Raw genomic sequence first — 25,146 nt, 5'->3', positions numbered from 1 at the left:
CTGCTCTTCCCTGATGTCAGCATCCCCCGGTGCGGGGCTGCAGCCCAGAGGTGCCAGAACGGCCATACCCAGCATCAACAAGTGACCCTGACTTTTTCCCCAGCCTCTGCTTGTCTCGCGGCTGTTAGACACAAGGTGTCCGTGAGCAGCTCCCCCACATCTGGGCACAACACTGAGCGCCTGCGCCCAGCCCAGCCCCCAGCCCAGCCGCTCTCGCAGAGCCTGTCTGCCCACATGCAACTCCAGCGTGGTCAGAGAGTGAGCCACCATCAAGGATGTGCTGATCAGGAAAGAGAATAAATGTCATTTATATGCCAGGGAACCAGCAGATTTCAGGAACAGCAAAGATAAAATAGAAACTGGGTGAAAAAAACAACTGAGAAAGAATGGGCGTAGGGGCTTGACCAACACACAAAACTACATCAGGGATCTGAGGTAGACCCTCAGCTCTCACCCCCCCAGGGACAGAGATCTCCGTAACACCACAAAGATAAATACAACCAGGAACTGTATCATTAGAAGAGCCTTAAGCTCCCATATATAGCCTGGAAAGAGACTGTTGCTAAGAATAGTGGGGCCCAGATATTCCACAACGTGAGAGTTGACAGATTTCTTCCCAGCACTAATAGGATGTGAGGCTATTTTAAACCTGCCCTAGTAAGTAGTCAGGGCATTATTGAAGAGCTGGTCCTAGAAAATAAACATGGATCAAGAGATCCCAAGTTGGGCCCGTTTCAATTAAATGCAGAACACACACAATGGGAAGGTTATTACAAAAACCCCAACAGAGATGTCAGCGGTGGGAACCAGCAAAATCAACCGGCTTGCAGCACCCTGAGCCACGAGCCTGGATGAGGCAGGGTGTGAAATCAGAGCTGCAACTGCTGCCAGCACCTTGCCCTCCCTCGGTTCCCTGCTGCCGCGGGACCCCTCTGCCCCAGCCCATCCCCTGCATCCCACAACCTGTGGGGACCCTCGGTCCAACAGCAGTGCCAGACACCAACTCTAAAAGCTCAGTAAAAGCGATGGAAATCTTTCTGTTGGCTGGCTTGGGTGCTGGATGAGGCTACATTCATTTAGACTAAGCACCCCCAGTTTCATAGCAATATCTGCAGTGGTTTTCAGCAATATTATAGCAGAAGGAAACAATTCCCTTGTATTTTCTTGGAATTAGTCAACAGTGATGGTAGCACATCTGAGTAACCCCTTTAATGTGCAACAACCAGTATGTAAAGTAACGTGCACTTCATGGTCAGATTCCAGTTTTAAAAAGAAATGACACAGTGGATGTGTTACATTGACGAGTATATAGTAGTTTCAACATTATTTTCTCAAAAACAAAAATACATCACATTGCAATATCGCATACAAAAAGTAGAATTTGCCCTAAAATAAAATTCTTTCAAATCATTTAAAAAATTACAAAAGTAAAATACATACAAACTCCAGTAAAGTTGAACAGTCTTACAGGTCAAGGATAGTTTACAAAGATGCTCTCTAACACATAAAACTCTCTTCCTTCTCCCTATGTTCATGCAGTTCCAAAAACCTCAACCGTTAGGTGCATCACATAATTAAAAGCTGTTTTTTCCAGCTTATCAAGTACGTGTTTCTAAAATGCACAGTGGAAGACATTAAACTTGGTAGGAGAAAAAGATAATTTAATTAGCAAATATCATACACAGGGAAAATAAATGTGTCTGGAAAATACATCATTGTCCCGGTGGGGAGCAGCAGCTGGTGGCCCATGAGGACGCCCTGCAGCTCTGCTGGGCTGGCTCAGCCCAGGTGATGGTGAGCAGCAGAAAGGTTGTGGTACGCAGGAGAGGTGCAGGCAGGGGCTAAGCCAAGGGAACCAGCTCTGGTTTTGCCACTCATCACGCTTTGATTGCACATCCAGGGCATCCAGAGAGAGCCAGATACAGCCCAGAGGCTCGGCACCCCATGACTGACCCAAGCAGACTGGCTCTCTGAGCATCCCTTCCCTAAGCACAACCATTTCCCACCAGTTTGTTAATGTAACCTGTCCTGCCGAGGCGTTTTCTATCCATACAGTACCTACTGCCTACACCTTATAGAATTAAGCTGGCCAGACAAAGAAAGCCAGGGTCTGCATGCCCCACAGAAGTCTGAGGACACACGGCCCATTAAACGGCTTTTCCCACACCCTGCTCCAGCCCCCATTCCTCACAGGATCCCAAAGCACTTCCCAGCCCTGACCCCAGCGTGTCCCTGCCTGGGGAGGGACAAGGGGCATCCCCCTCCCCTTTTACAGGTGGGGAGAGGGAGGCACCCCATGCACAAGCATTCCTTCCCCAAACCCCCGAGCAGCTCTGTGACCAAGCAAGCACAGTGCCCAGGCTCACCACCTGTCCCAGCATCACACAAACCTGCATGTGCTCTCTGCAAAGGAAAATACGGGGTTGGGGCTTTCTTGGCTTTTGCAAAGCGAGGGGCTAAGGTTGGAGAAGTGGCCTGAGCCTAAAGGGAAAAACCTCTCCATAAAGAACGGAAGGCTTTGCTCATGGTATTTTCTCTATGTAGCAACACAAAGTGAGTGCAACGAGTCCTTCCAGCTACAAGTAGAGAAATCACATGGGGAAAGCTAGCTGGGAGAGAGACCATGGAAGAAAAAGCTGCTCTTGCAGGGAGTGAGTCCCACCTGCCTTACCTGACACACTTGGAAAACCAGTGCCTGTACACCGTGTGCCACAGCCATAGCTGTTCCTATGGCACAAATCATGCCACAAACATAAGATGAAGGTCAGAACCTCATCCTTGAGGAAGTAAAAAATGAGACCCTGCTAACATTGGGCTGCAGAAGACATCCCTCATGCACAAATAACCCAGGCACCCACCACCGTCAGACCTTTTGGGCATCTCGGCTGCAGCACTTCCCTTCTCCCCCCATCACTGCCCCTGGCCTGGGCACGAAGGGGGGCTGAGCAGTGGCAGGAGCTTTGGGAGTGGGTTCACACTCCAGGTGGGCACGGATTACTCCATACACATTGTGATCCCAAGTAAAAGACAGGAGCCAGCACATCTGTGCAAATATTTGCTTTTGCTTGTCAAAACTTTGGACAGACTTACATTTCTTCCTCTATTAGTTTCATCTGCCTTGAAACGGAAACTGCAAAAATTCTAAACAGATTGACACCATCTTCTGACTTCGCTGCTGCCTGCTCTGCAACAATTCTCCTGCACCACCCGAAATGACACCCCTGAAGGAGGCAAGGCAGATATTCCCATGCCACCTACAACCCACCCTGTAGCAGTAATGGCTGCGGGGAAGTGAATGAGGCCTGTGTTGATACTTATGATCTCTCACACGCGAAGCAGTAAGCCTGGAAGCTATCCCTCTGTTGGAAAGGAGACAGCAGCCATGAGGTGGCTTTTCCCCTCCTGCACGTGCTCCTCTCCTCCTCCCAGCCCTGATTGCTGGGACCCACAGAAGATGATGACATTCTTGTTTGTTTTGGCAGCATCTACACTTGCAGGGCTGTGCATCCAGGACCACTGCTGCCTCCCTGCACGCACATCCCTGCTCCCCTCGCCTAGCGCTTTAACAACACCGAGAACGATGGCCCCAATGTCAAACACTAAATCGATATCAAATGTTCACATACGCTTTCATACCAGTGTAGCAGTTGCCTTGACAAGTTATTACAATGATCCACACTTAGCCTAAAAGAAAAACCTCCCAAACTAATGAAACACAAAAATGCCTTTGTTACAGACTTAACATTTGCAAGGGGCCCAATAGAAGAAATGAGCAATTACAACCCTACTGTAACAGCATTACAGGACAGTTATATCCACTATGCAAACTGTAATTCCCATTCATTTTTCAGTCAATCCTCACAATAAAATAGCACTTCCCTTTCTAGTAACAGCCAATATACGCATATCAATCAATTCAGCTTGTTTATAATGCAGTGTAAGGTTACGCAGTCACTTGCTAAATTACTGTAGAACAAGCCCGTCATTAACATCCCTGTCTCCACAAAACTTTAAATTTTCTATGGATTTGATCAACTCAATGCAACATATCAGTGTTGAAATGCCCTTTGGAATGCTCCCCCTCCCCCAAATCCATCACCCTGATGGTCCCCAGAGTTACCACTGCAAACACTGATGCAGCCTGGGGTTTTCAACCCACTCCAAAAAGACATCCCACTCCAAATCATTTCAGCTCTTTCAGATGGTTGGGAATAACTCTGTGATGCTGTGAAGCTGAATACCTAACATGCATGGTGCCTATCAACTCGGCCTCTCTAGGTGTGGGAGCTCAAATTACAAGTTTCAGGCAAATTATAGTCTGTTCGTAACAGACTATCTGCTCACATGTACACAAAATCCTTTGGGTCTGCACTTTCTTGCAGCTTGTATGATTTCCTAAAAAAAAAAGTCACTATTTTTATGTATATTAGGTACGTGGTCAGTCAACCCATCTAAAATTGGCTTGGGATCATGGAAACTCTTCTCGATGCTTCCAGCTCAGGGGAACAAGTGGCCACACAGGAAGGCGAAGGATTTAAAAGGAAATTAATGGTTATCAGCAGTGTCAAGAGACAGCAAGCAGTGCCGTGAAGTGGAGTCTACTTTAGCTAACCCTGAGCCTCCTCACTAGCAGCACGAAAGCTAGCACAGCTCCGCAGCTTGCAAGCAGCAAAGCCAGCAGCCCTGGAAGCTGAACTGAGAGTCGATACCCAGCCAAGCAGACACCTGAGGAGCAGCCTGTATTTAAATTAAAAAAAAAAGGACTATTACAAGAAAGTGATCACTATAGAGCACCCTTCCCAGCATTTTCCATATAAAAACATAACACAGTTTCTTGTATGTTAGGGGGCTCTGCACTGCTGGGAAAAATTTTCTTCAAGGCTGTGAACTTCTGGGACATGAAGAGAAGTAAATATTGTGACTTCCCAGGGCACCTTCTTTTGCTGGCAAGTCACAGGCCAAGCAGCTGCCAGCATCGGCTACTCTGCAGCAGCGCAATGTAATGTCTCATTTAAATAGAAAACCCCATTGCTACCGACTCAGAAGTTAGAACTTTCACTAATAAAAGAAATAACTGTTTTGAGCCTGTTCTGCACTACTGCTAACTGAATCAGCACTGCTTAGGGCTCGCCATGCGGTCTCTAACTTCCAGCAAAGTGCAGTTATCCTGACAGCTTGGACCCTCGGCAAATCCAAACAAGGGTGGATCTGGTGGTAACCCTCATCCAAAAAATATTCCCACGGACTGAGTTTGGTTACTTACATGAAATGGACTGCTCCTCCACAGAAGGACACTGCTGCTGGGCACAGATGAGGATAACACATTTTCCAGAGATCTCAGCAAGCACATTTGCAGTCCTCACCTCCGTCCTGAGCCAGACTTGCTGCTCTAATAAAATCCTAAAGCCTGAACACCATGTGTGTGGAATGCAGCAGCACCCCGTGCAGCTTCAAAGAATTTGGGAGCAATCCATTGGCTTTCACCCAGGCAGATTTCCATCGGACTTGCCGGGAACTCCAGCAGAGCCCCAGCTGCAGAATGGTTCCTGCAGCCCCAGCGCAGGTTTCCAGCAGAGCCCTGCTGTGCCGCTCGGCTCGGGAGCATCCCGGCCTTGGTGCAGGGCTATAATGAAGGCCACACACTACAGCACCCAAGGCAGACAGAGTGGTTTGGGTTTGTGTGGCAAAGTTTTTGTAGTGGGGGACTACAGGGCTGGCTTCTGTGAGAAGCTGCTAGAAGCTTCCCCCACATGCGATGGTGCCAACGCCAAGATGGCTTCAAGGCAGACCCGCTGCTGGCCACGGTCAGGCCCATCAGCCACGGTGGCAGCACCTCTGGGATTAAGCAGCAAAGATGAGGGAAAAGCTGCTGCATGACAGCAATTGCAGCCTCAGAAAGGAGCGAGAATGTGCTGCAGGAGCCCTGCAGCCCCCCAGGCCAGGGCAGAGGGAGGGCAGGAGGGGCTCCGTGTGCCCGAGCAGATGCCCCGGCAGCCACAGCGAAGCCCCCGGCGAGGCGGGCTGTCCCCTCGGCCCACGGAGGGCACCGGGGGAGCAGATCCCCCCGCAGCCCGGGCAGGGCCCCGCGGGGGCAGGGGGTGCCCGCAGCCCGAGGGAAGCCCCGGCTGGGGCAGGGTCGCTGGCAGGGCCTGTGCCCCCGCGGGGGACCCCGGCTGGAGCAGCCTGTGCCTGAGGGGCTGCGCCCCGCGGGGGGACCCCGGGCTGGGGCAGGGCAGGGTGTGAGGAGCCCCCCCCGAGGGGGAAGGGGGGCAGAGACCAGGGCTGAGGGACTGACCCCAGCCCCAGGAGAGACACCGGGAGGGAGGCTGTGCCCGGGGGGGAGAGAGGGGGGAAGGTGGTTTAAGATTTCGCTGTATTTCTCATTACCCTCCACTGATCTGACCGGTAGTAAGTTAAACTAGTTTCCCCAAGCCGAGCCTGCTTTGCCCGAGACGGTCTTGGTGAGCGACCCCCTGCCCTAATCCCGGCCCAGGAACCTTTCGCTGCATTTTCCCTCCCTGGCCCAGCTGAGGGGACAGGCAGAGCGGCTGCGGCGGCACCCGGCACCCAGCCCGGGCCAGCCCAGCACACACAGAAACTTCTACCAAAGCGTCAATGTTCAGGAGGGCAGTGAGCAATCCACACTGACTCAACAACAATCTAGCAGGGTTTGAAACAAGACGTTCACCCTTCTCCCCTGACTGTGCGGACAGTCTGCATCTGGCAGCACTGACAAGTATTTTGAATTGTTCAGTGCCTTCTGGAACAGAGGCAGAATAGGTTACAGTCTGAATATTGCCTGAAGTGCTTCTCCATCTTAAAATAGTCAGGGCAGTGAAAGGATTAGAAATCTCTGTCACTCGGGAGAGTGCCTAAACTGTGCAATTTTAATCTTAATATAGCTACAGTAAATTGCAGAAGCAGAGCTCCGAAGCCACCCGAGCTCGCAGTTCTGCCATGACAATGCAACTCCAATCGACTCTTGGCAAGCGATCCCTGGTTTCAGAAGACAATAGGTAGCAGCAGCTACCGGATATTGAAATTATTCCAGGCACTAAAACATAGTAAAAAGAAGTTGGACAGTTAATACCATCCATCTGAAAAACAGTAAGAGGATGATGCCAGCAGATCTGAACATGCTGGTTAGATTGATTGAGTTACCCCATTGTAGGTTAGCTCCATTTCTACAAAAAGCCTGCTTCAAGACAGAAAAGATCGTTTAGTAGCTGACATAGGCAACGAGCTAAGTCAATTTTCTGTTACTACAGTACATACCTTCGTTGCTCTGAAAACATAAAAGCAGGGAACAGCTTTTATTTTGCTGCACAGATACACTCCTGAGTTAAAGGTATTAGTGGCATATTCTCTCTGCAAAAGAACAGCAGACAATGAACGGATCCATGTCTGAATGGTAGCGCTCAGTTCAGGGTTTATTTGAGTGAACTTACAGTGCCGGTGTCAGCCCAGGATGGCAGAGAAGAGCCCTGCACAGGAGCTATGGGCATTTGATTCAAACTTCCACAGACACAGAACCCTGTTCACCAGCCGCCTCCAACATGTGCAGGCACCCTCTTGCAATAAAATTGCTACGACGGGAAATCATTCACACCCTGAAAAAAATTCATGTCGCAGACAGCATATGTATGCATTTCCATTCATGGCAGTGACTGGTTTAGTTGCAAACAGTAGCATACCACCATCCAGAGGCATGATCATTTAAAATAAACCTATGTAAACACGTACCCTTATATAACATATATAAAAGATATATATATATAAGTTTTAGTTGTGTATACATAGATATAAACATCCACACACCTCTAACACAAAGCACAGAACACACACAAGGAAATACTGTAAATGATGCTGAACTGAATCTAAGAATCTGATTAAGAAATTATTAGCAGGTTTAAAACTGAGTTAAAAAACTATTCAAAGTGTCTTTAATGTTTATATTCAAGTAAGGGCCAAAACGACCACAGATTAGTACTGATAAAAAGAGCTGGCATTATTTTCCCCATACTATGCCAAAACTCCTAAGTTATTTGTCATTGTCAAACTCATTGTCATTTCGCCGTCGTGCCACCTCATCAACTAGAAAGGTGTCATTTATTTTTTTTTTAGGAAACAGTGATTTTAAAGATTGGGTTAACAAACAATATTGTTTAGGCACCCTCAATCATAAGCTAATTCTAAAAACCACGCACACCTTAAAGTATCAGAAGAGAACTAGTAGTACTCTGACATCCACACCCACAGTATTCAGTGGCACACACAGGCCTTCACAGTAAAAAAGGCAGTACTGGAGATGGGGGAAGAAAAGGTGACACAGTGGTGGCCTTTACAAAACCAACATCTACCCAGAGTGACTCTCCAGTAAACTTCTGAGATACCACAGATGCTCTGTATTCAGGAGATACAGAACCTTGGTGATATTTCAGAGGCAACTGCAGGTGCAAGTTAGGTTTCAGTGGCAGCTAAAGCTATCATTTACTTGTGCTCCAGGGTGGTAACAACACTGCAAGGATTGTTTGAGATATTAAATATGGCTAAAACCCCTGGTACCAGTGTCTTATATCAGAAATTACTTTATTAGAATGTAAATGTAGTGTACAAGCACCAAATTCCTTTAGCTTAACTGTTTAATGGACATTCATTATATAAATGACTAGTGATTTAAAAGAGAGATCTTTTTAAAAAAAGATTTTCTCCCCCCTCCTCTTTGTCATTTTTACTCCTTTTGTTAAGATTATTCACTATTTCTGTTCTGATAGAAGACTCTGAATATTACTGGTACCCCGGTGTGTATAACCATAAGTCGGCACACACGCACACATACTCACACACAACTGTACATCTCACTGCTACATCAACAGCCTTTTAAATAGAGAGCCCCTGCTCTGGCACTGGGACCTGTACATCAGATACATTATCTTTGTGCATTTCGGCATCATTTACCACCGCTCAGGGTCCACGTTTATCCCAAATCAAGGTGGTCTTGAACATAAGAACAGCCTGTCCCTCACCCTCTCTAATACAGCCACAATTAAGTCTTGTAATTTCTTTGTTTTTCTGATGTTCAGCCGTGCAAATCCAGGCAGATGTGCAGACTGCAAAGCTGAGTTCCAGTCTCTTCCAGCCAGTCTGGTGTTATCACACAGAGACAACAACGTCAAGATAGAGTCTGTCATAGGACTCGCGGAAGCACAGGATGAGGAGCAGACTGAGCAAACACGATCCTGGCAGGCACCAGTTGAACCAGGAAAACTCTGTAAAGCAGAAAACATACCCAAACTCAGTGTTACCAAACATTTTCCGTGTTTAAAGCAACCAAAACTTTGATTGATGGCAGGTTTGAAGGAAATTGCTGTGTTCTGAACAAAATCCTAACAGCTCTTGATCAATAGACAGCTAGTGTTGCCTATGAGACTCTTCCATGAACGCCTTATGTATATGTAGTTACACACATAAGCAATTACAGTGTTATATATATATATATATAGTTATATACATATAACCAATTATAGTTATATACATATACATAACCAATGCCTCCAGCTAATGTTAATTCTCCTTATTCAACCGGCCAATGGAGAGAATGGGGGAAAACACTAAAATCTATCATTGCTAATGGAGAATAAACCACTTCTGAAGACTCTACTCATTAGTTCTTTGATTTCTATGGACTGAAAACTGAAACAAATTAAAAGCATAAAGAAGCAGCAGGATCTGATTTTGAATCAAACCTGCTACACACTATAAAGAGGGAAAACCAATTTGTTAGAAGAAACTTGTGAGTAGCACGATCAATTCCATTTAAAACTGGTTGCAAAAACAGCTCCTAAGAAGCCTCTTTTCGGCTGTTAGACATAATGTACTGCTCTTAAAAGCCTGTGTTCCATATTGAAGAAATCCTATCACCTGATATTTGGCTACTAATTAGCAGGTTTATGCAGGTTTGTTTTTTTTTCAAACAAGTGCACCACCATTTCCTTTTTTTTTTTTTTTGTACTTAAATTGACAGTTTACTAAAGAAACATTAATTTTACTGAGATGGTGGTGGTGGTGGGGGTTCCAAGTTTCTTTTATTACTGATTTATTTTTACAGAATCAAGACTACAACACTGCTACTTTCTTAAATCTGTAATTGATATTGCTAAAAGAAAAAGCACAATTTATATTACACAATGCAAAGTCAGGAAGCCTAAAAAACATATAAAATAATCAACCTTTCAAAAACAGTAACCTTCAACAACACCCTCCCCCAGTCACAAAAAAACCCTTACAAATTATTTTAGGCAATAATCTTATTAAAACCTTAGTAAAATTTTCCTAGGCTTGGAGAAGACCATGTTATATAATGCCAGAAGTCAATAGCCAAATGGTTTGCTATTATTTTCCTTGTAATACTCTTGCTTAATTGGATTAAACAGACTTTAACCCAAATATCATAAAACGCCAAATTTAACTTGCGAATCCTTTGTGTCTTTCGCAGTCCAGAATTTGTGACAGCACCAGCGATGCATAACAACACATCAATCGTGGGACGCTAAAGGTCAATTTGCTTTTGTTTTTCTCTTGGAAGTCCCTGCAGAAAAGGTGACAAAAACCACGTGCAGTGGCTGTGGCTTTGAGTCTCAGGGCACTGCACTAGCAGGGAGGCTGAGCTTTAGAAAGGTTTACACTTCCACTGTGCTAGCTGGACCAAAATCTTCACTGCACGGGACAGTTTCCAAGGCTTGGCTCTTTCACAGCCTTTGCAATATCACAGACAAGGGGAAAAAAGACAGAAATCAGAATTAAAACTACTGAAAGATTATTTGGCCTAAAAAGCAAGACCAAGGGAACAAGATGAATTTGAGTGAGTTCTGGTTTACCTGGAAGCTTCTTAAATGCCATTAGAGGATGCATTTGACTCAAATGAAAGACAAATGTTAAGATCATTACAGACTTTCTAAAGGATATTCTTCTCAAAGGAGCCAACAGCACCCACTGGCATTGATTCCCCCCAGTGACCACATGCGCTCTTGTACTTGCAATCATTTCTGAAACTGCGTCACAGAGAATGGATTGTCCTAAGCACAATTTTTTTCTTTTTTTTTTTTTTTCTTTACTTCAAAGAAATAGCGGAAATATTCCAAGTGTATGGACACACTAATTTCAGCTTTCTCTTTACCTGCATTTACTGATATCTGCTAGGGAAAGAAATACTAGAGACAAACCATGGCCCCATATACCCTGTATGAGGGAAAAAGTTCATTTAATCATAATTTGTCAATCAGGAATGTACAGAGACACTGGAACCCCATCCTTAGTTATTAAGTAATTCTGAACACTGGATTGTCACTCTGAAAAATGCTGAAAAAATTCTCAAGAGTAAACTGTGTAATCTTTTCAGCTCAGTGTAAACATTGGAAATAATAGTATATGTGAACAGAGTTTTATTTTATTAATTAATATTAACCACATTAATTAATATTAACCATATCAATTAATATTAACCATAAAAGCATTCTTTAAAATGTAAAGACTAAGTATCACAGGACCCAACGCTAGCAGGGATGGAATACAGATTTTGCAATGTCAGTATTTAAAAAAAAAAAAGAAATTAAAAATAATTTCTCTCAGTTTGTGTTCACTGACCACAATCTGGAATGGGGTTTTCAACCTGTTTGCGATTCCCTGGCAGGAAGACACACAAGGCATGCTGAAAATTTGCCCCAGGGTGTAACCTTCATCATTTCAAGCACAATTAATTCTGCAATTTGTCAGTCTCCTCGTGGTTGTGAAATACACCACCTTACGTAGTACATGCAGCCATGATAATATAGAAAAGTTCACAGTTTCTAATGCTTTCAAAGCAAAAGTAAAATACTGCTTTATAAATCTTGCATCACAAAGCAAAAATTTACCACAACAAAATACAAACCAAAATTCTGCATCTTTGAAAACCATTAATAAAAAGACAACTTCCCTTTGAAAGCAAGATGGGTTCTTATTTTACAGCTTAGAGTAATATAGTCTACCAAATAGCAAGCTGAAAGTTACAATTATGAGTTAATGAGAAAGCAAATAATACTCCAGAGATGAGAAAGTCTGAAGAAGTTGATAAAAACATCAAACAAGACACTGTTGTGCCTGATTAGACCACTGGATTATGTAAAGAAATGAGTATTTTGTCTTCGAGCAGTGGTCGAGAGATGCTCTCTCCCCTGCAATGGTACTACCATCCAACCCACTGAATGGAGCTCACCATAACTGGGGAATTTCTGCTCTGCCCCTCCTGGGCAATGCAGTTATACCCCGAAGCATGAGAATGGATTAGCTTTATTGTGGTTTTGAAAACCCACAGCTAAAAACATTAATAATGGTCACGTTACCCAGGCCTTTATAAAAACATGACAATGGTGTGTATCTTGATGGTTTCTGGCTACAGCAAATTCTAAGTAGAATATGACTATATGCATCTTGCACTAAGGTACTTCATTTTTATTAGTATGCATATAGAAAAGAACAATTAAAGTTCTTCTCCCTTGCTGCTACATAGGGGGATTCAAACATTTAATTATTAACAGAAAGTGTATGTGCAAATCTTCCCTTTACTGACATGCGTATGTCTTAATGAAGAATTATATTTTCAAAGTAGCTTATATTTCTTACCTGTATGGTAAAATGTGAGAAAAAACAAAAGCACTCCCATAAACACATTACTCAAAAAGGTGACAACTCCACAGGTAATTCCTTCTGGAACAGGGTAGACCGTCTCCACAAAGAGCTCAAAGAATATTGGTACGCTGCTGTTGAGGAATATACCCAACAAAATGCAGGATGTGTACAGTGTAGCTATAACAGAAACAAAACCAGTTATTAATTTCATGCTGGCGTTTTTTCCCCTATTCAGAGCTGCCAAGAATACTAATACTTGACTAACCAAAAAATGCATAAACTTATTTTTATCCTCTATGCATCATAAAGCATACCACATCCCACTAGTTTCAGGCAAAATGCATGCACTGATTTGGAAAAAAATAAATAAATATCAGAAATAATGATTTATTTGTTTATTTAAAACAGAACCCATGAAGACATATTCAGTGATTTGGAATTCACTTGTAAGTAAAACAAACAACAGAATTATGAATGCAAAACATCACCTACTTCGATTTACCTCTGAAATGAACAGAAACTATTGTCCTACACACAATTAGGAAAGGGAGCAATTAATGCACCAAATTGGAAATGGACATGGATCAACCTTTTGACTTGGTTCTAAAGGTCAAAACTAATTTTACTTCCATGTTACAAATAAATACTAATGATCTACCAGATATGAAGACATTAGTATTCAGCACAGCCTGAGCTGCAACATGTTGAATCCCTTTTGGCTTCAAAAGGAAATGAAGGGCACCCAGCGCCTGGCAGGAACGGGACATACTTGATAATGCAGATTATTTACCACTGTACAACAAATTGTTTTTCTTGGGCCAAACAGCAGAAGAATACAGATACTTCTTCAGTAGCCTCAGACATTTTGTTCTACAACTTCTGACACTACCAAATACTTTACAGTGCTTAACATGTCAATATAGATGCTTAATATACCTATATTATCTATTAATAAACCTATTATAACTATTTCTGAGAGAAAAGAAAAAAAAAAAAGAAAATTTCAGAAGAATTTAGTACCTATTTAGAAATGTAAGTAAACCTTTGCTAAGTGCTGTCATGGCAAGGGGAAGATTTCCTGACCTGCAGCCTCAACAACCTGAGGTTAGTGATCATGTAAAAAGTATAAAGGAAAGAATTAGAAGTCTTGGGGGTGCAGGGGAATGGGGAGTAGGTGGGAAGAAAAGTCTGGAATAATTTCTGAAGATTCCACGAAATCAACAAGAAAGCATAAAGAAAAATTTTTTGGATACAAAAGTTACCAAGTCACAGGGAAATTATAGCATCTTTTCACTGCAGTATAGTAGGAAGTCCTTTGTCAATTTTTTCATATAGATAAATATGTTTATATAAAATAGCAATTGCATTTTCAGCTTAATTTACTTTTCTGCCTTCCAAGACAGAAGACATTCTTCTGTCTTGGAAAGGGGAGAACTGAAACAGCACTGCTTCATCTTCTGGTAAGCATTGCCTGAGCTTTCAATCAAGAAACTGTTAGGAAACTTCCAGCTTTAAAAAAAATAATTTAAAAAAAAAATCTTGTTTCTTAAAATATTAAGTATCATGGAAAAGAGATAAAGGCATTAAGAAGCAGAAAGGACTATCTATTAGATTGTCTGTTTGATATGGTTTGCTTCCAAGGCACAAAGACATCTTTCTCTACAGAGGATTTGCCCAGACAGGAAAAAGAGGACAGAAGTCCCAGTCAGAAAGATGATACAGATGGCACAACTTCAGGAGGGCCAGCTGGCCCCTGCTTTTTTTTAATATACCAGAAGGTTCTGAATTGTTAAGAAAAAAAAAGGAAAAAAGAAGAACAAATGAACCATGGTAAGTTTTCCAACTCTCAAATTCTTTTATTATAAACTGCAGAACAAAAGTCACAGAAATTGATGCACGGTATGTTCAAGAATTGTCAGACAGGAAGGAAAAAACCCAAACCAGTATTAGGATGCTCTTCCTAATGGGCTCTTCTAGCGAAGTCTGAAGAACTGATTCCCTAGCTACAAGATCCATAGATTTTTGCTGCAAATCCTCACCAGTATTTAAAATTTCATGAAGCTCCCTTTGAACTCCTGTTTACTTCAAACACCACTGTGTATTGCTCTAACTGCCTCTTATCTGCTGGCAGGTGTAGCCAGCAAATCTGAACACATTCAGCTATTTGACATTTTGGTGTTGGCTTAAGAAACCAACATGTAAATGAAATGGAAGAGTTTCTTAAGACAAAGGAACATCTGCCCCTCATTACGCTCAATTGATGAAGATATCTGTAGATAACCACTTGTAACCTTTAGAGATCATTTCCAAAACTTTCCCCAGAGAAAAGAAGGTGGTAGCCAGCTGTAATTCTGTACCAGAAACTCAAAACAGTGGAAATAGTCATGAAGCTGCTGAAAGCCACAACAGCACCACCAAAAGCGGAGCTGCATAAGGAGAGTGCCAGAGGCAACACCTCTGCAGGAAGACTGAAACCTCTTCCATAAAGAGCAACAGCCAGGAAAGGGGAATCACGTGCCTCTGAATAGAGACAATCTCTAGACGCATAATTTCCAGAAACTTAGATTCACTTGAGATGAAGACAAAAATATGCACCTAAGATTAGCAGCCATTTAAAAGATCAAGACTTCAAATTTTAGTCAATACAATAAATGCCAACATTTCCATAAAACAAACTGAAACCTTCAAAATAGATTTGATGGTTTAAAATACGCTAGTTGAATTACATCATTGCTTTTCACTTACTGAAATGTATGAAGAAGGCTAGATCATAAGCAAACAAGCACAGGAACTCCATACTTTAGAAACCACATGCTTACACTTCCTTGTTACAACAGCTTCCTTCAGTCATGCAGAGACAGCCGCCGGCACACACCTCACAGCTCCATACTACCATGAGCAGAGCAGCTTTAGCATTGCCTTTTGGTTCTCCCCCAAAGTATGACCTGCTTTGCGTGTGCATGCCAAAAACTGCCAGCTGAGTACCCATGGCACCACCTCACCTGAGATCACAAGTAATATTTCTAAAACAAGTTCTACATGTATGTACGCACATATTTGCAATTAATAAGCAGAAATGTCAAAGCAACAGGACAGGCAGAACATAGCATACAGGAGATGCCAATTTAAGTTCTAAGATCTAACGAAAATGACAGATTTTAACTGGTAAACCACACAAAAGAAAGCTCTGAAAGTGAAGATGTACACATCTAAAAGCCTCCCTTAATGAGTACATATTGTAGCGATGGGAAAATATTTATTTCATGTTTCTGTAAATCATCCAAGGTCTTCTTGAGTGCTATACAAATAAGTTATTGAATTAACTCAGCAATTAAGCCATAAATCCAACTGGTCAACTAGACAGAAAGTAAAAAATAAAAACCGCAGTTTTAGAAAAAAAGTTATAGGAAGAGTCAAATAAGAGTTCAAATGTGGTTTTGCCTTTTATTTCACAGACTAGATAGCATATCTCATATTCTCGCTCACAGGCAACAAGATACTGTAGCAGGGAGAATAACACCTATTAATGGAGACCATTTACTTTCCATTACAGCAACCTTGCTTTGAATGAACACAATTATCATGATTTTATGCTGTAGAAGAACAGCTGCTGAAGTTACAGCAAATGTTTTTTCAATTAAGACAATCTTGATGGCAGTCATTGGAAATGAATGTAAGGATATGAAAGCACTGACCAAAAAATAATAAAAAAAAAAAATTACCAAGAAGCTAACATTATGTCCTAAAGCTTAACAAGGACAAACAACTACCCTGGAAAGACATACACTGAGAAATTGTGTTATGCTATTAATAGAAAAAAATACCACTTTTTCTTAGGAAAAGGAATTAACTGCCTATGAGAATATGCACAAAGTTGTGTACCCAAGACAGCAGCAGCTGTGGACATAAAAAAAATAATGGAACTGGGCTGGGTTTCTTTAACCAGTTTTAATTGATGTAATACTTTGAAGATGTTTGTGTGAATTAAGTAGCTACTTCTCAGGCTGGTCACTGCAAAAAGATTAGGAAACGCAAAACACCCATCTGAAGCACAGCTGCTTCAGAGAATTGGCCTGGAGCTGCCGCAGCAGGAGGCTCAAGCTAGGCTTCATCATGTCATGTTCATGCTTGAGGTGTGAGACAACCCATGCTATTCCCTCAGTGCTCATTTTCCTGTCCGGGAAGGAAGCAAGGAATGAAATGTGCCTTGATAATAGCACTGGAGATTTTACTAGTTAGATGAAGTAAGGTACCAGACTGGGGACTGATGGTGATACAGTGGCTTAGCACAAAAGGGACAAAAAAGTAAGAAGGCAGGTTCCTTCCTGCCTTCTTATCCCCTGCAGGTCTTCAGCTACTGGATGGCAAATACATGTCCTGTATCCCAGAAACAGACTTTCTTTTCCCTCGGCTACAAGCTGTGACAAAAGCTTTATACTCATTAAAAAAAAAAACAACAAAAAACCCAAAAAAAACCAAAAAACCACCCCAAAAAACAACAAACCACCTCAAAAGAAAAACAAATTTAAAAATTCAAACAGGGATGTGATTAAAACAACAGCCTACACTTCATGTCACCAGATGAGCTTGCAACGCAGCAGAAGGAGTCTCAAGTATCTCTGACATCCAAACAAGTTCCCAGAACTTCCCAGGACATTCTGCAACATGCTTAGCAATTTACTCTTAAATTAGACCATCACTACACATATAACTACAGAGCCTGACACAAACCCGAATGAAATTAACTGAAGGACCTCCACTGATATAAAGTTCTTATCAACCCATTGGCACATAAGTCTTGGCTAATCGTTAACAAATATGAAATATTACAACTTCTTAAAAAAAATTTGCAGATAAATTTACAAAGGAAATACAGATACTCTAGAGCAGTATCAAGTGCAAGCAGGTGGTAGATGATCTTCTTCCAAAGTTGTCTGCCAGAAACTCTTGAACTCTGTACATTTTGTAACAGTTCTCTTCTCAGACAAACTGAGCCAAGACTCAGAAATTTTATACAGATAAACAGGAAAGTAAATACAACTGAATATGTTCTCTTGGGTGCAGCATACAACTTAAAGCAAAACCTATGCAGACTGAGGGCATTTTGTCATTGTCCATTACAGCAGTATCCCAAATGCTAGAATGAAAGGATAATGCCTCATGTGGATGCATGTTTCATTGACTTTAGTATACCCACAAATTACCCGAACAATTCATAGTTCCTACCAAACTCTGTAAAGTCTGTAGAAGTGGAATTCAACTTCCCTATAATTTCATTCTTGCTACTGGCCATGGTAGCAATAGTCAGGGAAGATGTCCCCCTCAATTTTCCCATGAGAAATGTCACTCCCTCAAGGTAAGACAGTAATTTTTACTGTAATTCATTTACAGGAACAAAAAACACAATAGAAGGAGGATGTCCCCGTAGTGCACATTTATAACATCAATATGTTTCATTGCTTGGATTTCCATTCTAGCACACACTGATCAAATTCTTATCTCATGATATAGTTATGAAAGTAACCAAAAATCTGATCAAATTGAATTTGTTCTATATACTTCCCAAGAGAAAAGCAAGTGGAACTTGCTTTGAAAGCAGAGCATTCACTTTGGAGAAGTAAAAAGTGAAGAAATTGCAGTGCGCCTCAAAAAAACCCCAAAACCTCAAAAACTAAAAGGGGAAGGGGGGGGCGGGGCTGGAAATCACACAATATTTGAGGCTTGCTATTGATGGATGCTTAAAGTGCTCAGATTTATAGATATTTGTCCTTGAGAAGATACTCCCAAGTTTCAAGCATTGTACACTATTTAACACTGGGGGTTTAAACCGTTTTAAAGTAAACCCCTTAAATTAGTAGTTCTTTAAGCACTCTTCTATGTGTGGATTTACAGAAGCCTTCAGGAAAACAAAGGTCATTATTCCCATCTTATGAATGGGAAAAACACAACAGGAGGCAGGGTAATGATTTACCCACAGCCATAAGCATGTTAATGCTGAAGCTAGAAAAAGGAATGTTTTCAGGCCACTGTTTTATCCTTTGAGTCCCCCTGCCTTATACTTATGAAGCACATATTGTTTATAGTAAAGAAATTAAACTCAAAGAAGAAAACAATCAGTATTAAATAATTAACAGCTCTCTCTTTCAATACTGTGCTTTGGAGATGAGGATAGGGAGACAGATGTGTTTATAATGTTCAGTCTGTTGAACCTGAAAATAAAGTGTAGGCTGCTTAACCTAAATATAGTCATCAACTCATGGAGTTGCCACCACGTTTAGAGTATCTGCCATGCAGCACTAGAATAGATTTTGTGAAGCAAAATTCTGCTGAATGTGCTCATAAATATTAGAATATTCTTGAAATGTGATGCTGAAAACATTCAATCTGAGCTGCGAGCAACTAGCGTTGCATATCAATTTTTGGAAAATGTGAGTATTTGTATCCAGAGATATACTACCAGCAATACAAAGTGGCAAGATACTGAAACCGGCATTACAATGCCTTACACAATTATTTTGGGTCAAAGTATCCCATTGTACATAAATTCACATAATGAAGTTCAGTACAAAGCAAACTAACAATGAACTTGGCACCAAGAAACAGATCAGCAGCTGCATTGGGAATTCAATGGAGAAAACTATTTTAATGCTCAATGTGTACATAAAATTGCCTTTGAAACTTGCTGAAAAATGCAAATAATATACATTAAAATTAAAATTTCTTAAAAGAAAATTCAAGCTTGCTTAAAATATAAACTGATTCCAGAATCAAGGGGTTTAAGCGCTATGATTAGCTGATGAGAGGTGTTTTAGACAGATGATATAGCAGCTATGATGGTACTATATCATTATTTCCTTGCTTTCTGTTTTTCCCACACTGGCACTTATAGTTCATACACAAGACTCCAAATACACTTCTTATAAAATGTTTTTGAGATACATTAAGAAGTCAGTAAATGACAGAGAAGTTGTCTTGCTCTGTGGCAGAAGATAAAATGGAGCATATTATGATAATGCAGAGCAATGCAGGCATTACACAATACAAACAATGCTAAACAGTATCATTTAAAGAAAACACAAAGCAGTCATTGATTTTTAATATCTGCATTAAAGATATCCATTCTAAGTAATTACATTTTGTAGGAAATACCTTTAAATGATGTCGTGCTTATTTACAAGGAATTAGGAGAATATTATACAAACAATTGCAGGAAAAAACATTTTGCTGTGACCATTTTTTCAAATACAATTCCTCCTCCAATATTCAAACCAGACACTACTACAACTGCTCCAAAGAATACTGATTAAGAGAGGGGGGTTGATTTGTTTATATTTTAAAAACAAATCTTTATAGAGATTTTCTTCCCTTCCCTTTAGGGGAAACTCTCATCTTTTTAGCATTTCAAAAGCCTGCTTCCATGCAAATGTACCCACCTGAGTGCTTACTCTGGAGTCCAGGTGAGAGACAGGTAGAGAGTTTTCCAAAGAGAGGAATGAGCATGTATGCTGCACGTTATCCACATGCTAAAGGAAGAGACTATTTTTGCACCTGGGAAAACCACTGGTAAGGTCTACCTATGGATGCAGACATTATTCATGGATCAAGCTGCTGTCAGGTGAGTTGGAGTGGATGCCCATGTTCTCTAACCCGCCTTCATCTCTAGGGTGAAGGCTCCCTTAACACCTGGCCTCCTACAAAGACCCCCATGAGAGGCGTCTTGCTTGCTCATCAGAATGACTGTCCTGTCCCATGGAAGAGCTCCCTTTTAACTGTACCAGCAGTACATCAGGTCATGTGGATATTTTAGCAGTTCCCAGGTATCGCTGAAGACAGCAACGCTTGTGGTTTTGTAGGGCAAAGTCTGACTTGGTCAAGAGAACACTGAAGGCAGGGCAAGTGAGGAGCGGGAAGCCCCTCACAAAATGGGAGCTAGATGGTTGGAAGGAAAAACCTCCTCACAAGATCAAACGTACACTCCCACAAGTTTCCATAACAGTTCGGTTTTGAACCCTGCTTGCTCTGCCTCCACATCTGAATAAGGCTGGAAGTGTGGACTGAGACCCATCACTGGCTCTGTAGCACCGCCAAGCCTAATACTACTTGTGCTCTTTGCCACAGGATAGGAAGAAGCTGAGGACCCTATTAACCTTCTGGCAACATCAAACCCTGTTGCTCTCAATTACAGAATTCCTGCTTTGCGGCAGGTGTTCAGTGATGCCTGCAAAGTAGGTCTGGAATAAAAAGCATTACATGGACCTCTTCTTAAAAAAAATAAAAAGAAGAAAAAGAAAAAGGAGGGATGGGGAAAGAGGGGGGGGGGAAGGAAAAAGGGGGCAAAAAAATCCCACAGTGATGGCTGCTTTTGCTTCACACATCTCCCAGCTCTACAAAAACACACCAAGGATAACTACCTGGAAGTCCACTGGCAGCGCTAGTCCACTGAGTGTTGCAGAGTGACTTCCACCTTAACCAGCTACCTCAAATCACTTCCCAGAGCTGCCAGCCAATGGCCTGCATTTGACCTCCTACATCTTTACTCCAATATACTCTACATCTCAAACTTTTAATTAAAATGAGGGAAAAAAAAAAAGTTCATCCAAATCAATTCAAACGTACCGTTTCTCCCAATTACTATGGAATGCAGAGGTCATCATCATATTGCATCATTACATTGAGGAATAATCTAGCATGAAGTCCTATAAATTAGCTTAAACAGCTTGTGCGTTTTCATCCATAACAGTATATTTCATAAAGATATACCACCGCTTTTCTGTGTACAACGATCTAAATTGAACAGGCACATTACATCTATTTTATATGAACTTTAATGAGAAAATGCTGATATGAACACTACCCCCCCCCTTCTATCTATGAAGTTTAAACATTATGCCACAGAAGAAAAATAAAGATCTTTGGTGGCTGCACATTAGGCCCTGATGGTTTAGATTGCCTTTTTTTGAGGAAAACACCATATTGCTGGCAGTTCTATTCAAAACAATATTGTGTTTTATAGAAAAGGGCTCAACATTTACAGTGACATATATAAGAACAGCAAAGACAGAAAACTCTAAAATATAATTTACAACTCAATCTAAGGAATCATCCATTTTAAAAGAAATGGTAACTGCATGAAAAGAACAACCCTATCTTTAGACTTTTATCAAGGTATGCTAGTTTAGGATACTTTATATCAAACCCCAAATATCTTATATACTTTTATGTCCTGACAACGGATCACCTTTCTAAAAACAGACCCACCATAATGCACCTATATGCTATAAACAAGTAAGATTTCTTCTAGAACCTATGTTTCATGCTGAGTTCTTTACACAAAATGAAATAAAATCAGAGACAGAGCTCCATCAGTTTTGTTTTGGATCATTGGCGAGTACATACATAATGACTTTAACCTCTTGAAACCTCTCTGCTTCATTCTTATGCATAGACTTGAAGGGACATTTATATGTTTGGCTTGTTGCTGCAATTCAGAGGATAGAGTTACTGTACAAATCTCCGTTACTGCAGGCTTGTAGTGATGAGGCATGCAAGCATAAGAAATAAGCTTTTATTGCATTTATTTTAGATTTGATGGAAAAGTGTAGTCATTTGGTATGACAATAGCCACCATGATATTTGATTTGTTTAGCTATTAAATTACGTTTTATTTAAGCAGATTTTTTTTTAAAAAAAGTTGAGATTTCAAACTAAATCATAAATTTGACCTATCCATCCAGATGGTGTTTCTCCCGAATTGATCATGTGTTTCAATTTGCTGTACCCACTTTAGTTTATAGTTGTGACATATGCAATGCACCAAGGACACTTACTAAAACTCAAAGTTAATTTGAGTAAAACAGTATTTTATATACTACTCTCCACACCAAACTCTTTACTAAAAGTGGGAAAAAATAATTTTCATTTCTCCTATAATACATAAACTTGCCTGTAACAAAGATGGCACTTTATTTAAAATGGATCTACAGAATTCTTTAATAAATATTTTCTAAAATCTCAATGGCTTAGTTTTACTGTAACTCATTACTCTGTTGAAGGTCTTGGAATCACAGGTGGATCAGTCCTCTAGATGTAAATAGTAAGGTGAAAGACAGATTTTTAAGAACTAAGCAGTGTTAATTTTCAGCTAAGTGTACAGCTTGCTGGCAGCTTGAATAGACCTGTGAGCTTTTCCCCCACTCCTGCCAACAGCTTTTTTCCCATCTTTGAGGCACAGGCTGAGTTAATTTTGGGCTGGAAGAGTTCCCTGAACCTGCATGCAGGTGCAGAAAGAGGACAGCACAGTGCAGGGATAGATTTAGATGGCTGAAAGTACTAGGGGTCACCTTGGTTTGAACTGCACCACGTGCTTCCAATAATCAATATACATTTCAAAACCCTAAGTTCCCAGATATGTCATTGTTCCTTATATGCAATGCTACTCCCATCTTTCATTCATCTGATTTTTCTTGGTTTATTTCTCACCTCTGTTATTTCAAAACACTCAAAACAGAAAAACAGTCAGTCCCCAAATCAATTTTAAATGTACATTCTGGGTTCTTACTATTGGGTTTTGGTAGTTTACATCTTTTTATGAAGTTATTCAAAGCTGGTAAAGAGATTTCAGATTCAGTAAGTTTTCTAAACCTTTTTTTTTTTTCTTGGTAAAACTACTGTATTACTAAAGATACCACACCAGGTTATAACATAGTTGATTTAAGATTGCCAATATTTGCCTGCAATACCAATTTTAAATAGGAATTAAAATCAATGCAGTACCTGTGGTTAAAGGCAGATGAGTGACACTATTTAAACAGGTGAGAGTGAACCAGGTTGATGCTAACGTTGCTCCGGATAAAAGCAGCAGCAGTATAAACTTCAGCATGCCCCTGATAAAATCTGCAAATCTGAAATAAAAGCACAGATCAGAGCAGTACAAATGCTGATTTTCCTACTATTTAAATGTGATGCTTGACAATTAATTCAGTATAGTCTCATTAAACATTTTGGAGACTACAAAAACAATTTAAAAATAATTTCTCATTTTCAGAAATAGAAAAAAGACATTCTTATAGAATGGTGATATTTCTAGCTGTCAAGCTGAAGAGCCACAGATTTTTTAGCTGTCACAAAACAACAGCCAAACCAGAACAATTCTCAAGGCATCCATTGAAAACACTCGGTATACAGGAAGGGGTTTTTTTCCTTCTGCATTTGTTGGACACAACATCACACCACTACTTACATCGCTGTTTTGTCAGTGTTTGCCAGTCTCCCTTGGCAGACACACTGCTCAATTAGCATATGAGGAGGCTGCTGCATTTCATTCAAGACATAAAGTGTCAAGATTCATTTCTGTGGGAAATGACAGAACTCCAAATACCAGAATCCCTAGATTGAAGATGACAAGGAACAGTTTCTGAACCCTTGGATGCATTGGTGATGAAGTTCTTGGCGGCTTAGGCAAAGCAGGAACTCTTTACACAGGCAGCCACTCTGCCAGTGGCTGTTCTGGGTTGCAATGTTCCAGAAACCAAGAGCTTGGTGCCACTCCTCTCCTACACAAGCCCCACTGACAGTCTGGGGGAGGACAGCTCCACAAGTCCTTGGGCAGACTGCTGTTAGACAGAGGGAAATACTATCTTTATGCCACCTGATGGTACAATTGCTTTTTTCCTTTTTCTTTCAAGGACACAGAATGCACTTGAGCAGTGCTCACATGGTGTAATTATCAGTGCAACTGCTCTTTTCAAAAGGTATTTCAACACAGCTACTAAAAAAGATATATTAGAAAAGGCAATGTCATTTATCCGCTAGTAATTTTCTATAATCTCCTGCTTAGAAGATGTGATTTTGGGGCCAGGCAGGGTAGCTATGTATGTCTAAAGAATTTCTTGTGCCCTTATAGCCTCCTACCTTGATTACGTTAAAGGCAGCACAATCCATCTAGGTTGGTCCATGATGAAATCTGTCCATCTGTCAGTTAACTGCTATCTCTGCCCTGACAAAGATCACTTTACAAGCAGATACAGCTTACTTGATAAACCAGATAAAGCTACCACCATTTTGAGAAGTAGGAACCTCAGCTCCACGTATACCGTAAGAGATGTGCAAGTAACGCAATCACAAAAAAAAACCAAAAACCAACACCCGACTTCTTTCCTCTTATTTTGATTCTCCCTGTGCTTTAATCCCACATTGAATTTAGCAGCAAGTAATTCAATAAGCAGTAGTGGAAGATCAATGCTGCATATAATCTTAAAAGTTTATGTCTGCAGTGTTCAAGTGGCTTATGCATTAATCTCCAATAGTCAGAGGTTAGCTGCTACTGTTGGTTTTTTCTGACAATCCAAATCCAGCAATCAGGATCACCTCTTCTCAGTGGTTTGCCACTTTCTTTAATTATTGTTTGGGATCACTGGGGTCAAAATCAGCAATTTTAAAAGCTTCTCAGAAGCATCTCAAAGTGCAAACTTTTGGCTTCTT

At 41.1% G+C, this 25,146-nt stretch overlaps 1 protein-coding gene across 1 annotated transcript in view; it reads right to left on the bottom strand.

Moving 5' to 3' along the window:
* Positions 1-1,194: 1,194 nt before the first annotated feature.
* Positions 1,195-25,146, bottom strand: part of SLC49A4 (solute carrier family 49 member 4) — a 74,208-nt gene continuing 50,256 nt past the window's right edge. Inside the window, exons 7-9 of the mRNA XM_005244269.4 lie at positions 23,440-23,567; positions 12,661-12,843; positions 1,195-9,269 (exon numbers count right to left, since the gene is read on the bottom strand). Coding sequence (XP_005244326.3) covers positions 9,154-9,269; positions 12,661-12,843; positions 23,440-23,567 — 427 coding nt within the window. The 3' untranslated portion in view covers positions 1,195-9,153. The remainder of the gene's footprint in view (positions 9,270-12,660; positions 12,844-23,439; positions 23,568-25,146) is intronic.

Source organism: Falco peregrinus, chromosome 8 (genome assembly GCF_023634155.1).
Source record: "Falco peregrinus isolate bFalPer1 chromosome 8, bFalPer1.pri, whole genome shotgun sequence".
Classification (NCBI taxonomy): Eukaryota; Metazoa; Chordata; class Aves; order Falconiformes; family Falconidae; genus Falco; species Falco peregrinus.
This window is presented reverse-complemented; position numbering and strand designations above follow the sequence as displayed.